The sequence below is a fragment of the Nothobranchius furzeri genome, chromosome 14 (genome assembly GCF_043380555.1).
Source record: "Nothobranchius furzeri strain GRZ-AD chromosome 14, NfurGRZ-RIMD1, whole genome shotgun sequence".
Classification (NCBI taxonomy): Eukaryota; Metazoa; Chordata; class Actinopteri; order Cyprinodontiformes; family Nothobranchiidae; genus Nothobranchius; species Nothobranchius furzeri.
Window position 1 is genome coordinate 19,503,337 of NC_091754.1, and position 14,681 is coordinate 19,518,017.

Below are 14,681 nucleotides of genomic sequence, written 5' to 3' on the forward strand. Positions count from 1 at the left end.
CAACCCATAAGGTGTCTGAATCCAACGTGACCTCCGACCTGACACCTTCTAGGATGTAGTGTAACAAGGGAAAAAAGGTCTCGTTTGTTTTAAAAACAATCTTTATTCCATTTATTATCCAAACAACACAGAAACAGACATCAGACTTCACATCTAAACCATGAGGTGTGATTAATCATCTGTGTGTGTGATCACATTTACATAAAAACATCAATATTTGCATCTTCAAGTGCATGCTTTTATTCCTAAAGGTCACATTCTTTAACAAACCCTGAAACGAGCAGCTATGTAAAAATGGCTAAAACGTATCCCAAAATTCTCAATATCAGCTGGAATTTTAATTAAAACAGATAAAAAAAATGAGGTTTCACTATGAAATTTGTTCATTTTTCACATCTACTTGGGATTAAGGAGGCATTTCTGCAGGAAGTTGCTCATGAGTGTGTACAGGTGAGGATAAGCTGATCCACCAAGAGAATGGTCCTTATCCGTGTACCACTGTGGAAATAATGTCAAAAGATTAATTCACACAAAAATATGTTTTATTTGACACAATTCAAAGCAGTCTTTTTCCATTTGAAAACCTTTCTTAAATCAACACCATCAAGGCAAATATTAGTTCCACCTCCCCGAGCCAATATTTACCATTGCCTCAAAATCCACTTGCTCGTCCACCAGAGCTTTGGAAATCTGCGCAGCCTGCTGGAAGTGAACGTTGTCTGAAAGGGAAGGACAGCAAACCTCTACGTGACTGAACGTTCACACTGAGATCTCGTGCATGACTTCACCTTGTTACCAAGAACCCAGATGACACACGTGTCCACGTCTTATCAAAAACAGGAAAGACTGAAAGGAAGGCCAGAACGTACCATCTGCTGTGCCGTGAACCAGCAGATAGGAAACCTTTTTGAAGTTCTTTGCTCTGGATGTGACTGTAGAATTCTTGAATTTAGAATAGAGGAAATGTTAAGATTTTACTCACCTTAAAATGTAAGTCAGAAATTATTTACACAACATTAATTCAATATTTACTTTGTAGGCATCTGAATTCTCTGTGGGTCGGCCCATATAGCGCTCAGTGTAAATGGCATCTGCAAAAGAAGAATATTTAGTTTAAATTAGACACTGAATATCGACATGTTTACCGATATTTAATACAAACCAATACCAATGTATCTGGGGTCTCCCATCCTAATTCCTACCTAACCATTATTATGCTAGCTAATATCATGTGGTGAAAACAAGGCACTTTTTTTTAGCTTTCTTGGTTTATTCTTTGCCTTAAACTCACAGCAGCTTAGTGTCACAGACAATCTGGAAAAATCCAAACAGTAACAAGTCAAAACATTTAGAATCCAACCCAGATCGACTCAGACTTGGCTCTCTCCTCTCTCATGCCTGGTGGAGGGTAACACACACCTGCGTGTTAGACACACAGCTGGGCAGCCAACAGAGGACAAGCTGTGTTCACAGACGACAGGTCCGTCACATAAACGTTCCCCAACATGAATAGGACCAAATTCTTAACAGAACATAACAAGTCCTTAAATGAAATTTGCAAACAAAAACAGAACTTAACAATCTTTGAGTTACACTAGCTAGCCCGGCTTTGGCTTGGCTTACTGTTTAGCTGCTCCTAAATTTACAATTTAAATGAAGTCTTTCCAGAATTGCACATTGCAGTGGTGATTAAAATGGTTCCTTTTTTGACAAAGTCCTCGATTTATTGGTTGCTATTGGTACGTGACGACCATTTCAAGCCATATAAATAAAATCACTCAAGAAAAACACATCACGCCCCACCTTTAAAGTCATTTAATAAGGTTACCGAAATGTTTGTAGATCTTTTTGAATACTGACCATAATATTCCCAGTTAGCTACAGGGGCCACTGCGATCCCACACTTGAAGAGGCCAGTTCCAGCACCCAAGGCCATGGAGGAGACATAACCGCCATATGACTGATAAAAAGGAACAGATTACTTTTAACAAACACGGCCTGATTTAAAAAACAAAACCACACAAACTTGAAACTTACCCAACCCCAAATCGCAATTCTATCCTTGTCAATGAAACCCATGTCGATGAACTTCCTGTAACAGAAATCAGATGCTCTCTAGAGATGTTTGGAGATCTGTACCTTTGCTGAAATCATGACATGAATATAGTACACTCCTCACCTCACAGCTGCTATCTGATCTTCCACCTCAAATGTCCCGAGGCGTTTGTAGATTGCGTGTAATATTTCATCGCCTTGGTAACCGCTTCCCCTTCCATCAAAGCTGGCGACGATGATTCCAAGCGAGCTGGAGAGGTACGTGCCCCAGTTCAGCTTGAACTGATAGTTCACACTCTGACTGCAGGGGCCACCATAACTGCAAGGGACAGAGCCGCCAAACGGTATCAAATTGGAACAAATATTCTGGTTTTAATGGAATTAAACTCTTAAGTGTTGACTTACACATCAATGAAAAGAGGATATTTTTTGGACTTCTGGAAATTTGGTGGCAACATCATTTCATACCAAAGATCTGTTGATTTAAAGAGATTGAAAAAAAAATGCATATGGTTGAAGGCAGATTTTCTGGGGTTTCTATTGGTAAAAAAAATAACCCAAATTATTTAGAAATATCAAATAAAATACATTTAAATAAATATGTTATTTAAATGAATTTGACTGTTCCCATTTGTGTTCATCTGCTTTGAATTTGCACATCAAACATAATCTGTGATTCTGCAACATTTAAAACAAAATCCAAAATTCAGTTTGAAAGTGTAAAAAAAACAACCTTCTGGATCAAATACTCTAAAAATATCATTCTTAATTGAAGCTGGAGAGAGTTATGTGTTTTTAAAATTAATTTTGTTTTGAAGGGGTAGACGTGTGTGTAGTCTGGACAGTTTAAATAGCAAACGTATTTATTTTAACATTTTTAAACAGTGTTTTATGGTGAACATCATGTCTGCAGCCTTTCTAGGAAGCGTGATTAATGAGTCTCACCAAATCCTGCAACCTTTAAGGTGCCGTACTTCATTGTTGGCATTTGAACTTCGGAGAGCATGTTTTCCAAATCCTTGTTGTCTTCCAGAATCTGTAACTCTGACAAGTAAAAACAGACATTTACGTCTGATGTTTTTATTCATCACAGTTCACGCGAAGCTTTGTCAGTTTGACGCAAAACAAACCTCTGATACTAACTCTCTGTGACTAACATATTAATAAAACAGAAAATTTGAAAAAAGTACCTGCACCTGAGCCCCTGTTGTCCATGAGTGTGTAAAGGGGCAATCCAGGCCCTATTGCAAAAAAAAAAAAAAAAATCCAAACATTTCAAACTTTTGAGGTGGCGTTCCCAGATGATGCCTACATGAATGAGTTATTGCTTGTGAACATGAGGAAGGGTAACAGACCGTAGCAGTCCATTCGGTAGAACGAAGCATCAACGCTTAAGTAAGCTGAATTGTACTGACACCTGTCCTCATGCAAGTCACAGGTGAGACACTGCGGGGCTGAGGAGCTGCCCCCAATCATAACCCTATATGGAAAATAATAAAACATCTCATAATAATAGGATTCAAGGATTTAAATGAGCTCCGAACATGATGTTACTGACCATTTTTGGGTGCTTCAGTATGGATACTGCTTACCTGTAAAGATTTCTTTTTACAGGTACTCCCTTGTACTGGTTACTCACAAAATATCTGTAGAAAAGCATAAGTCATCTTTAAATGTTTTGTGACTTTTTACATTTGATGTTTCCTCTCATTAACGAAGGCTTTTATCACTTACATGGCGTCCTTTGTTAGTTTTGATATGTAAATAACTTCCCACTCTCCAGAGCTAATCGGTGTTGCTACGCCCTTAACAGAAGAAATTCACTCATCAAAAGATTTCACCACACAAAGTGTGAAGGAATCCTTTAAAGATGCTATTGCAATATAATGAAGCACTCACATTTTTCACAAGGTGAATGTGTTTGTAGCCCTTAGAATCGCTCATGATTTTGTAGAAACTGAGGTTATCTTCAGCAAAGAAAAGAGGCAGGGGCGTATACTGTGGAAATAATACATGTGTGTCATGAACAAGATAAAAACGATCAGGAATCACATTTTATTTGTGGAAACTTACATGACCGATCCAGCCTGTCTTGCTTGTTTGCTCAAATGTCTACAAGTGAAAATATTCACTTAGCATCTAATGAATTCAGACGATCTCCTCAAAGATCTCATTTAAACAGAAACGAGAGACGCGTCATCTACCTGTTTTTCTTTCCAACTGCCTCCATCGAAGTCATAGATCTGTACCACAAGGTGATTTTGTTTTCGCGTGAGCCACTGAACAGCGACACGTTCATCTGACGCCCAGGTCACTGAGCACAAAATGTGGTCACTGAGTAAAGACAACAGAAAGTGACAGGCCTAGTCAGATCAGTGAGACACAGCAGGTATGTCTGCTTTAAATATGTAATAAAGGAGGCTAAAACGATGAACAGACCCCGAGGCAATGGATGCAGGAGGGAACACTTGAGCACGGACGGATGGGTTAGATGTATCAACCACAACCAGTTTTACCTTGGTAATTTTTGATCCAGCCTAATCCAAAGACAAATATAACACTTTATTAAAAGATACTGATAGGGTCAAAAAACAATACAACAACCTCAGTTTGGAGAAAGAGAGATTAGTTTTAAATGGACTGACAAGCTAACAGCTAGTATTGCTGGATTTTAGACAAAATCCAACTTCAAAAACTCCTACAGTCCGGATCACACAGCAGGAGTTTTAAAGCGTTTGCTGAATTTCAAAGCACGAGAGACCACACATGTGGTGATAAAACATCATAGTTATAGCAGTTTTGGTCCTACAGTGTGTGGTGTGCAGCAACTTGGAAAATACACCAATCATTTTCACTCACAGACATAATCTTAGAAGATAAAACTTGACTTTAACATAAACAAATATGGCAGACAAGGAGTGTGCTGCATGCTTGTTTCTGATTGGCTAGATGTCACATTCAACAGGCAGTATGTTTGTTTTTCTCTGAAAATCAGACCAAGACAATCCAACATGTTTGAAAACCTGGATTTATGATCGGTGTGGTCCCGACATCCTTCCACATGAACTACAGCACTCGTTACAAAAGGTAAGATTATCTGATAAGACTATCTTAAGAGCCGTTACTGTCATCATACGTATCCTTCAGATTATCAAAAGGATAGGCATGATTATTCTGCTGTGAGAACAAGACTTTAAACAAATACATCTAGTCAAACTTATCAGCAGCAAAAACTTTTGTTCCGCAGGTTGGTCTAGCAACGCTCACTTGCAAGTTTACCATTGGTCGGAACAGCTTTAGGTCAGGCCAATCACAACGCTCTATTGAGAGACGTTGGGTGGACTTAGCATCAGAGCTGCAGCAAAGAAAATCTACAAAGAGGGTGTTGGCTCAGGGGAGGCGCTTGTTTGAAACATAGACATGGATACTTAGATGCATTGCTGCCATAATGGGTGGGTTCCTCACTTTTTAATCCCAACTGGATTCAACGCAGAGTGAGCAACTAAGATCTGCAACTAGTGAAAACACATCACGTGGGATTACTATTGAATTTTCTAGTCTACCTGTTGGGATTTTACATTTTATTAATTTATTTTATTTTATTGTATCTATATTTGAACTATTGTACTATACCACACGTCTGAATTTGGGACAAAGCAAAATGAATGTGTTATTTTATTTTATTTTTTAGTTATATTTTTAGTTACAATACTTTTTTAGTTTAATACTTTTTTTTATAAAACTATTTTTTAGTTTAGTTTTTTAGTTATAATACTTAGTCCTGGCAGAAGAAATGGCTCTGGTGCTGATATTGACCTTGGCCCACTGACACCTTATGAAAAGAAAATGGTCAGTAATTTGGGGATTAAAATCGACTCATCACTTAATCTTGACACTCATGTAAATACAGTGGTGAGGTCCTGTTTCTTTAACCTGAAAAGACTATCCAGGATCAGGCCTCTGCTGTCCAGAGCTCATCTGGAGTCTGTGTTGCATGCCTTCGTCCTGTCCCGGCTGGACTACTGCAACGCTTTGTATGCTGGTCTGGCCCAGTGCACGGTTGCACGGCTCCAGTTTGTGCAGAACTCTGTGGTTAGGTTTCTGACAGGCACTAGATGTCGAGAGCACATTACCCCAGTGCTGGTTGCTCTGCACTGGCTCCCGGTAAAATATCAAGCTCAGTTTAAAATCTTAACTCTCGTTTATAAGGCCCTCCAGGGCAGTGCCCCCTCGTACATTACTGCGCTTTTGAACAGGTATGCTCCATCTCGGTCTCTTCGCTCAGCCGAGCAGGAACTTCTGGTGGTCCCCCAGTCGAAATTTCGATCGAGGGGTTGTCGTGCTTTTTCTATTTTGGCTCCAACTCTGTGGAACGAATTGCCACTGAGCATTAGGCAGGCACCATCCCTTCAAGTCTTTAAGTCTCGTTTAAAGACTCATTTTTATCTGATTGCGTTTTAGCGCTAGGGTCATTTGAATTGCCCTAACGTTATGGTTTTAACTATTCTTCTTTTTAACCCAGATGCTTGATTTTATTTTGTCCGACATTAGTTTTTTTATCGATTAGTCTTATTCCAATATCTCTTATCTGTAATAGTGTTTGCTTGATATTTTATGATTTTATGTTTTTATCCTGCTTTTATGCCCATGTACTGGGAATGTTTTTCTTTTAATGATGTTGTTCAGCACCTTGGGCTTCGGATAATGTTGTAGAAGGTGCTATACAAATAAAATTTGATTGATTGATTGATTTTTTTCTAGTTCGGTAAAGTCCATCCTCAGTAGAAATAAATGCACTGGGGGCGAATGGAGACCCATCCAAGATGGCGGCTGACCAATATGGCAGCTCCAATAGGCAGCAGCAGTCCACGTCACGTCTACGTATACGATGTCTGTGATTTGACACAGCTTTGTTATCAACTTTGGACAAGTTAGATTTGGGCTTTTCTTTGAGACATGAGAAGATTAAGGTTCCCTAATCCTTAATTCTGAAAAAGGATGAATTTGCTTTGTCTTCTTAAACGTCTGGTTCCCGTATCAATGTATACGCCACATTGTTCATTTCTCTGATTGGTGCTAGTATGTTCCGATTATGTGCAGAAATATAGGTGCTATCTTATTTATGAGATAGCAATTTTTCCTCTTATTATTGCATTATTTTTGGAGGGTTTGGCCCCACAAGCTGTTAAAATGCCAATCTTTACATAACAAAACTATAATTCTCCAAACCGAGGTTGTTCAAAGAGCTATCTACCATCACTAAATTATTAAAAGTTGACATAATTTCCAAAACCCAACTTCTTAATAGTTGTTCTACATGCCAGACGTAACTGCAAAATGTAACTGACCATATCTAAACGTTTTACACATTTTATGATCCAACCTTTGCGTATGGAACCTCCACGGTTTGAGGATACGGCTCTGATCCATACCAAATGTATTCCACTTTATGCACTTCTGTATCATTAAATTCTGCGTAGGCCAGGAATTTTCCCGTTTTAGACCACCAAATTGCCCCAGCTGATGCAAACACTTCCTCTAGAAGTTGAAGAAAAACAAATTCCTATTAACCAACTTCCGTGTCATAAACACAGACGCACAGCTTGCCTCACCCACCTTCATACACCCAGTCAGGGATGCCGTTCAGAATCTCATTCATTTTCCCATTTCGTGTGATCTGAACAACTTGAGCATCGACACTGGACTTGAAATAAACATTGAAGTCTGAGACGTAGGCCTGCAAGACGATGTGTGAATGTAACAAATATAAAATGTGATATTTATTGTATCAGAAGATGGAGATGCAGCATTGTTGAAATAAACCATAGATTCCACAGAAAAACATGATTTAGACTCACAAACTGGCTTCCTGTTGGTCCAAAGGTAAAGTACTGCACAGCAGGTGGAAGGCTGACTGATGTCACAAAAGTTCTGCGATTAAATCAGAAAAGAATTAACCCTTTGATGCATAATGGTCACTACAGTGGACAGGTACTCAAATTGTTATTTATTTGTTTTTGCTATTAATCACAGCTGTTGAAGACTTTATTGCATTTGAGCCCCTCCATTTGTACTTCAGTAAGCCAAGCCACCATATTTCATGTTCAGAATGCACGCTGTCCACTGAGGTGGACATGTAATAAATCATTTGTAAATTATAAAATTGTACAAAAAATAATTGTTGAAATTTGTTTCATTCACACCTAAAGACGAATGAAAAAAAATGTTAAAAAAAATCATGGTTGAAGATTTCATAATTCATGCATCAGAGGGTTAAAGGTGAGGGTTGTTTTCTGCTTCGTGATAGTGACCCTGCACGAAACACAGTAGTTAGACACAACAAAGGTAAAAACACACACACAAAAACTATGAACTGATTAAAAATGCAGTTTTTTACAGTTTTGCAACAAAAAGGGATGTTTTGAAAATTAATTATGCAAACAGTAACCCAGTTAGAGTCATGTTCTGTGCCCCTTTTGTCCCCAGCGCCCTCCTGGTTTCCCTCATGTTCTCTATTCTCCCCACCTTTTGGTTTAGTGTTTCAGTTCTCCTGTCTCCTTAAGTGTGTGTGTGTGTGTGTTTCCTTTCCCCACTTAGATAATTTATTTTCTTCTTTTTAGATCGCCCTGTGTCCTTGTTTCTATGATGGTTTTAGTTTAGTTGGTTACCTTTGGTTTTCAGGATTATATTTGTTTTTCCCCCTGCTTATTTCTGCTCCTCCTTAGTTCATTGTTTTCACCTGTGCCCAATTCCCACGCACCTGCCCCTCGTCTCCTATCACCCAGCGTCTGTATATAAACCCTGCCTGTGTCTCTCTGTGTTGTCGGTCCGTTGATGTTTGTTAGCATTGTTTTGTCTCCCCTCTTGGTCTCAAGTTCTCTGCTCATAAAGTGAGCTCTTGGTTTTGTCTTTGCAGTGTTTTGTTAATAGGTTTTGGCTTTCTGCCCTTTTGGATTTACATTTGGATTTTGTCACCCTAAATAAAGAGTTTTACTTTTATCACCACTCCTGCCTTGTCGTCCTGGGTTCTGCATCTTTGGTCCAACCCTCCTGATCTCAATGTGACAGTTGGTGTCAATGCAAATGCAACAAAATCAAATTTGGTTGTGATTTATTTCTCATGTATTAAAGTTTGGTCCCTTATTTGAGATGCACTACTCAAACAGCACGTTGTATGTAATCCTTATGCAGCTGAACAGCTGTATCTGGTCAAAGGATGTCTGTGGGAGTCCTGCAGTTTCAGCCAATAGATCCTTTGTGTTTAGTGGTTTGGGTTTGACTCGCATCAGGTCTTATCAGTTGTGTCTGGGGAGTTTTGAGGCCAGAAGATCAACTCAAGCTATGTTGTGTTCCCAGTCCTTGGAAAGAATATTTGGGAGGCTTGCAGCTGCCCTATGAAGGGCCTCAAATGTAGGGCAAGGCTGTTGGTAAGGAGAATCTGCAAAAATGCTTAGGAAGGTGTCAAATGTCTAAATAACCTGCGTGTAAATGCCAGAATGCAGGTTTTCCCAGCAGAACACTCAGTTTTACTCCATCTATGTGAGTTTATAATGTTATGGCTGACTGCTCGACCATTTAAGTTAAAAGATGCATTTTTAACAGTGGGTTTAAACAAAATATGTTATTGATTCTACGTCTCTTGACTGATAAGTCTGTCTGCAGGTATTCAGATTACAGCTGGTCCTGTAATAATGAATAGTCATTTACTTTTACAAGAAATCTGATAAATATGAAGCAAACTTGATATAATTAACAAGACACCTAGTTAAAAACATAAAGCAACAGTCAAAATGGTTTTCTGTTGTAAGATATGGAGTCGGTCTGGAACTCAAAATGGGTTTTCAAAAGGCACGAGAGGGAGGTGACTTTTCATGTACTCGCAGAAAAGTTCTAAAAAGAGCATGCCTGGATTTCACAAACAGAAAAAATACCTTAATATACTTTAAGTACTTAAAATACTTTAAGTAATTTTCATGAAGACACAATGGAAAGAAATACTCAGTTTTTGGAAGAAAAAAAAAGCTTAAATTGTGAATTTAAACAGAGGAACTCACATTAGTGTGTTAAAGCAGAGGAAGTTCACACAAATATGAATGTTTCCTCAAAGTGTGAGTCTGCAAATGTCGTTTCCCCCCAGCTCAGTTCTTTGTGTTTTCCATTTTGTATCAGAATTTTATTGTATATTTTTATTTATTGACATTGCTGTTTATTTTCAATGTTACAGTTTCTAATTCTTCCCTCTGTTTCTCTGTGTATTTTGGTTTTTTAAATCAATACATTATTAGGCTTATTTGCCTGCCTTAACTGCTTCATGAGGTACACATTTTTATTCAGTCACAATCTCACTTTCCCCCCAGAAAATTATGTTTTATTTTTGCACAGCATTTGTCAGAACTAGTTGTTAAAGGTTGGATTAATAGAGGTCACAGAACTTAAAGATCAACTAATATTTTAACATTGTTTTTTTTTTTAATTTAAAAAGCACAGCGTATTTGTTTTTACCCTTTTTTTGCTGACAAGTTTCGGCTAACGCTGTAGCCTTCCTCAGAGCTTCTCCATTGATCTGCGGGCAGCAGAGGATGGTGTCGCCCTCCACTGCCTGCGCCCTCCTCACCGATGACACGGTCCCATGGGTGATCCAATGTTTAAACTCCACTGTCTTTGTTCTTGGTCCTGGGTCCACGTCTCCTTATTTCATTTGCTTCTTTGATCCACTTATGTATTTTTGTTGCTCTGTTTATGACCCGTGTTCTGTCCCATTAAATGATTTTCTCTTGTGTCTGTTACGGCGGATATCTTTATCATACTTTCTGCTTCTTGTCTTGCTGCTCTTGTGTGTCTTCAACTTGTTTCTTTCTCGCACTTTTTTCTATGTTCTAGTTTTCGTGTGTTGAGTTGGCGTCCGGTTTCTCCTATGTCTGTTGTATTGCAGAGTTTGCACGGTGTTGCGTACATTTTAGTCCTGCAGATATCTTGTCTTTTGGGTGCACTAGTCTGTTTCTGACTGGTTTTGTTGATGTGTTTGTGTTGTTTTCTCATTGTTGTTATTATATTTTCTGTTCTGCCTTTAATGTATGGAAGGGTCATCACTGGTTTTTGTTCTTGTCTTTCTGGATTTTTGGTTCTTGTTTTGGTTTGTCTTTTGTTGTTTGTGATAAACAGAACAACAAAAATACAAAAGATAGATCAAAGTAGCGATAGAAAAAGAAGACGTGGACCCAGGACCATGAACAGAGACGGTGGAGTTTACACATTGGATCAGTCATGGGACCTCGTCATCGGCGAGGAGGGTACGGGCAGTAGAGGGCGACACCATCCTCTGCTGCCCGCAGATAAACGGAAAAGGAAGTAACGCCAGCACCAGCAGAGCTCTGGAGAAGGCCACAGTTAGCCGAAACTTGTCAGCAAAAAAAGTAAAAAAAAACTAATTTTCTACTTCGCTGTGTTTGAAAAAAAAATTAAAACAATGGAAGGATTACACAGAACGAATGTACAAAATATGTTCAAAGAGAAAAATTTTACTACTCTGCACAGTTCATTTACAAGAAATGTTTAGTTTTTTCACTTTGAGGCCATCACTAATCTGATCCAAAGTTTGCAAATAAAATAAAGATGCCAATACTTACGACTTCTCTCTGTCGTAGATGGAATACGAGGCCGTATATGAATGCCTCCAGTTCTGCAGGATTTAAAGGCACTTTTTATATCACATCTTTAACATCAACAACTGCAGCGTTTTATGGTCCCATTTACTTCTCACCTTTGTGTAATTGCTTTCAAATGCAACATAGTTGAAATCACTCGACAACCAGTAATCAGTAGCATCCACCTTCGCCTGGAAAAAAAGCTCACAATTCATGTTCAGAAGAACAAAAATATGTTTTTGTTGTAAAATAAATGAAAAATAATTACAAAAGTTGAATTGCTCAGATACAACGATTCCACTTTTGTTTCAGCGTTGTGGAGATAAATATGGCCATCGCTTGTTTTATGCAGATACTCCACATCTGCAGACATGAGGGACAATAATAAAAATAATAATAATAATAATAATGGTAATAATTTGAAGGTAATTCTAGCCCAACACTGAGATTCATGCAATCATTCCAGTAGAGGACAGATAGAGAAACCTGATATCCAGTGCAGATTGTAGGATCTCTTTCTGATGGTGGTGTTGAAGTAATCCTGAAGTGTGAAAGGCCTTTTTGAAGCTCCGGACTCTGGACACATAAACATGCATGCTCAGGTTTATTATCAAGCTGGGTGTCCATCACTCCAACACACAGCTTCAAGCTGGTTCATGCTTGGATCAGAATACTTTGAAGACGCACAGGTTAGAGAAACTGAAGAAGTGAGCTTTCTAACTTACTGCTGTAATAAACAGCTGGCACGGTTATTAACGTGATGACGACAGCAGCTCCTACCAATCCCCACACCAGCCTGTTGCAGCCCTTTTAAGAGATGACGGGAAAAACAAAGTGTCTGGATCATCTTCTGGGTTCATTTTGCTTTACTTTATTCTATTTTAGTTGACAGTGGAGGTGAATCGCTTACTGACCATGATGATGATGATGATGAATGATGATGATGCTGATGGAAGTCGCGGTCTTTTGAAACTCCTCAAAAGTCGCCGTGGTGAAATCGCAGCCGGGTGAACATTCTCCGTCAGCAGATCAGAGACTTTGTGCTGAACACGGCAGCATCGAGTCGAGCTCCGTGCCGCTGGTCCCACTTCCTTCTGTTTATCTGTGACCTGTCCTTCCAAACGCGCAGATGACTCCTCCAAGTCCGCACAACTTTCCAGGAGCGCGAAACTTACCGTACTCAAATTAGGGAAGTGGCTTTTTCCAGCGAGGGCGCAACAGGCTGCAGATGCAAGGAGGAGACCGCTTTATGAGTCATGATTTCTTATCCTCAACAGATTTGCATTTAATAACAATAAAGTGACACGTTTGTATGGGGCGCCGATTGTCTCACTTTGCTTCTTATAATAAAAAAAAGAAACAACGAGTTTGTTTTCGTCACTTTTTCCACCATATTTACAAAGGAAATCGTAACTTGAATCCAGATATTATTGTTAAAATATAAATATCTATTTAAAGTTGAATTCAAATTTTTAAATCAGTCTATTTTTAAATGTAATATTCTGCAAACTACTGCAAGTTTTTAAAAATAATTTCAACCAAAAAAAAAACATGTTTTTGCTTTTGTGTATTTTTTTTCTCTCCAAATAATAAAGTTTCAAATTTAAACTGCAAATTGTCACACCTGTCTGTCTCCCCATTCTTTTCAGTCGTGTGTCTTCTGATTACTCCCACCTGCCTCTCATTTTCCGATCACCCAAGCTCCGGCTCCTCATGTATTTAAACCCTCAGTTCTGTTTGTCTTGTCAGTTCATTGTTTCACTGTCTCGTGCTCATTATTAAAACCCTTTTGCATGTCCTCATCAGCCTGCCTTTCTGTTTCCTGCGTTTGGATCCTAACTTTGACCGCTCAACTCACCTGCGCAGCGTGACATAAATCAAATATGCACAAGTGGTCAAATAATGGTCATTTGCCCTAATAAGGACTTTAAGGATCAGTTTTCAGTGTTCCTGTCTGGGTTCTCCCTGAACATTGATTAAAAAAATCCCATTTATTTCTAAATTTATCCAAATTCACATTACAGTCAACCCATGAAATTGTTTATGTTGAAGCTGTGTTGAGTGATGAGGGCGTTGCTCCACTCTGTCAAGGAGGTGCAGCCAAATTGCCAAGCTCTTGCTCTACTGGTCCATCCAGTTCAAAAGAATTCGATTGTAGTCAAAACAAGACGTTCCTGAACATACATGACAGATACAAGCTTCTACTGTAGTGTGACTGGGCTCATATTCATAGATAAGCAAGTCATTTTGATTTTAAATGTGTGTGTACATGTGAGGAACACATGTGGATTTTGTGGTTGTTGGCAGTCAAGGATGCTAATTTTACACTTACTTCTAAAATGTATGGCCAACAGATCTATACATAACGTTTTACAGCGTTTCAGTGAAAAACTGCCTGATGAAAATGTGGAATAAATCAGAGTGGTAGCAGCTGATTGGATACCTCCTAGATGCTTCCCTCTGGAGGTTTTTTGGATAAATCACAGACCTTGTTGGGATTAAAGAAGCTGGAAAAAACCCACACGATCTCATAGGAGCCGAGGAAGAGGAATGCCATGCCTCCCTTCTGGATCTGATCATCCAAATGTGACCTTGTGGTGGAAATTGGACAAACTACAACAAAACTTTGGAGATTGGAGCAGTTTACACATTTGCAATGCACCTATCCCACCTAGGTGATAGTAACTCCATCAGAAGAAAAAAAAAACGACATTTTAGTAAGGTAGTAAATGCACATAACCTTTACACGGAAACATACTTGAAAGTGATCGAAAGATTGCAAAGGACTCTTCCAATCTGAATACAATGTATGAAAAAGAGAAATTTTTTTGCTCAAAACATTGAAATTAAATATATTGTTTCTGTACAAATTATCCTCCAGGTACTTTTCAACTCAAGAAATATTCACTGGGAAAACAGTTACACATTTCATTTGTACAACTTGCAAGATTACCCAATCAATCGGTTGATCCATAAAGATGT

At 38.7% G+C, this 14,681-nt stretch overlaps 1 protein-coding gene across 1 annotated transcript; it reads right to left on the reverse strand.

Annotated features, from left to right (window-relative positions):
- Window positions 1-83: 83 nt before the first annotated feature.
- Window positions 84-14,331, reverse strand: fap (fibroblast activation protein, alpha). The gene is made up of 27 exons (XM_015966574.2): window positions 13,324-14,331; window positions 12,614-12,921; window positions 12,425-12,506; window positions 12,186-12,275; window positions 11,968-12,062; window positions 11,816-11,890; window positions 11,682-11,734; window positions 7,914-7,986; window positions 7,672-7,792; window positions 7,439-7,593; window positions 4,495-4,592; window positions 4,260-4,389; window positions 4,129-4,167; window positions 3,955-4,053; window positions 3,790-3,860; window positions 3,648-3,701; window positions 3,411-3,535; window positions 3,246-3,296; window positions 3,001-3,099; window positions 2,461-2,530; window positions 2,180-2,374; window positions 2,038-2,092; window positions 1,861-1,960; window positions 1,033-1,091; window positions 870-942; window positions 646-719; window positions 84-498 (listed from the first exon to the last, which is right to left on the reverse strand). The coding sequence occupies exons 1-27, from the start codon at window positions 13,337-13,339 to the stop codon at window positions 397-399; spliced, it is 2,562 nt and encodes an 853-aa protein (XP_015822060.2). The 5' UTR covers window positions 13,340-14,331; the 3' UTR covers window positions 84-396.
- Between the last annotated feature and the right edge of the window lie 350 nt (window positions 14,332-14,681).

Bases quoted from the DNA above. Each gene is read 5' to 3' on its own strand.
- fap (XM_015966574.2), bottom strand. The intron at 12,507-12,613 runs GTCAGTAAGCGA...ATCTCTTAAAAG, and splicing joins TCATCATCATCATCATCATG to GGCTGCAACAGGCTGGTGTG. The intron at 1,961-2,037 runs GTAAGTTTCAAG...CCTTTTTATCAG, and splicing joins GAATTGCGATTTGGGGTTGG to TCATATGGCGGTTATGTCTC.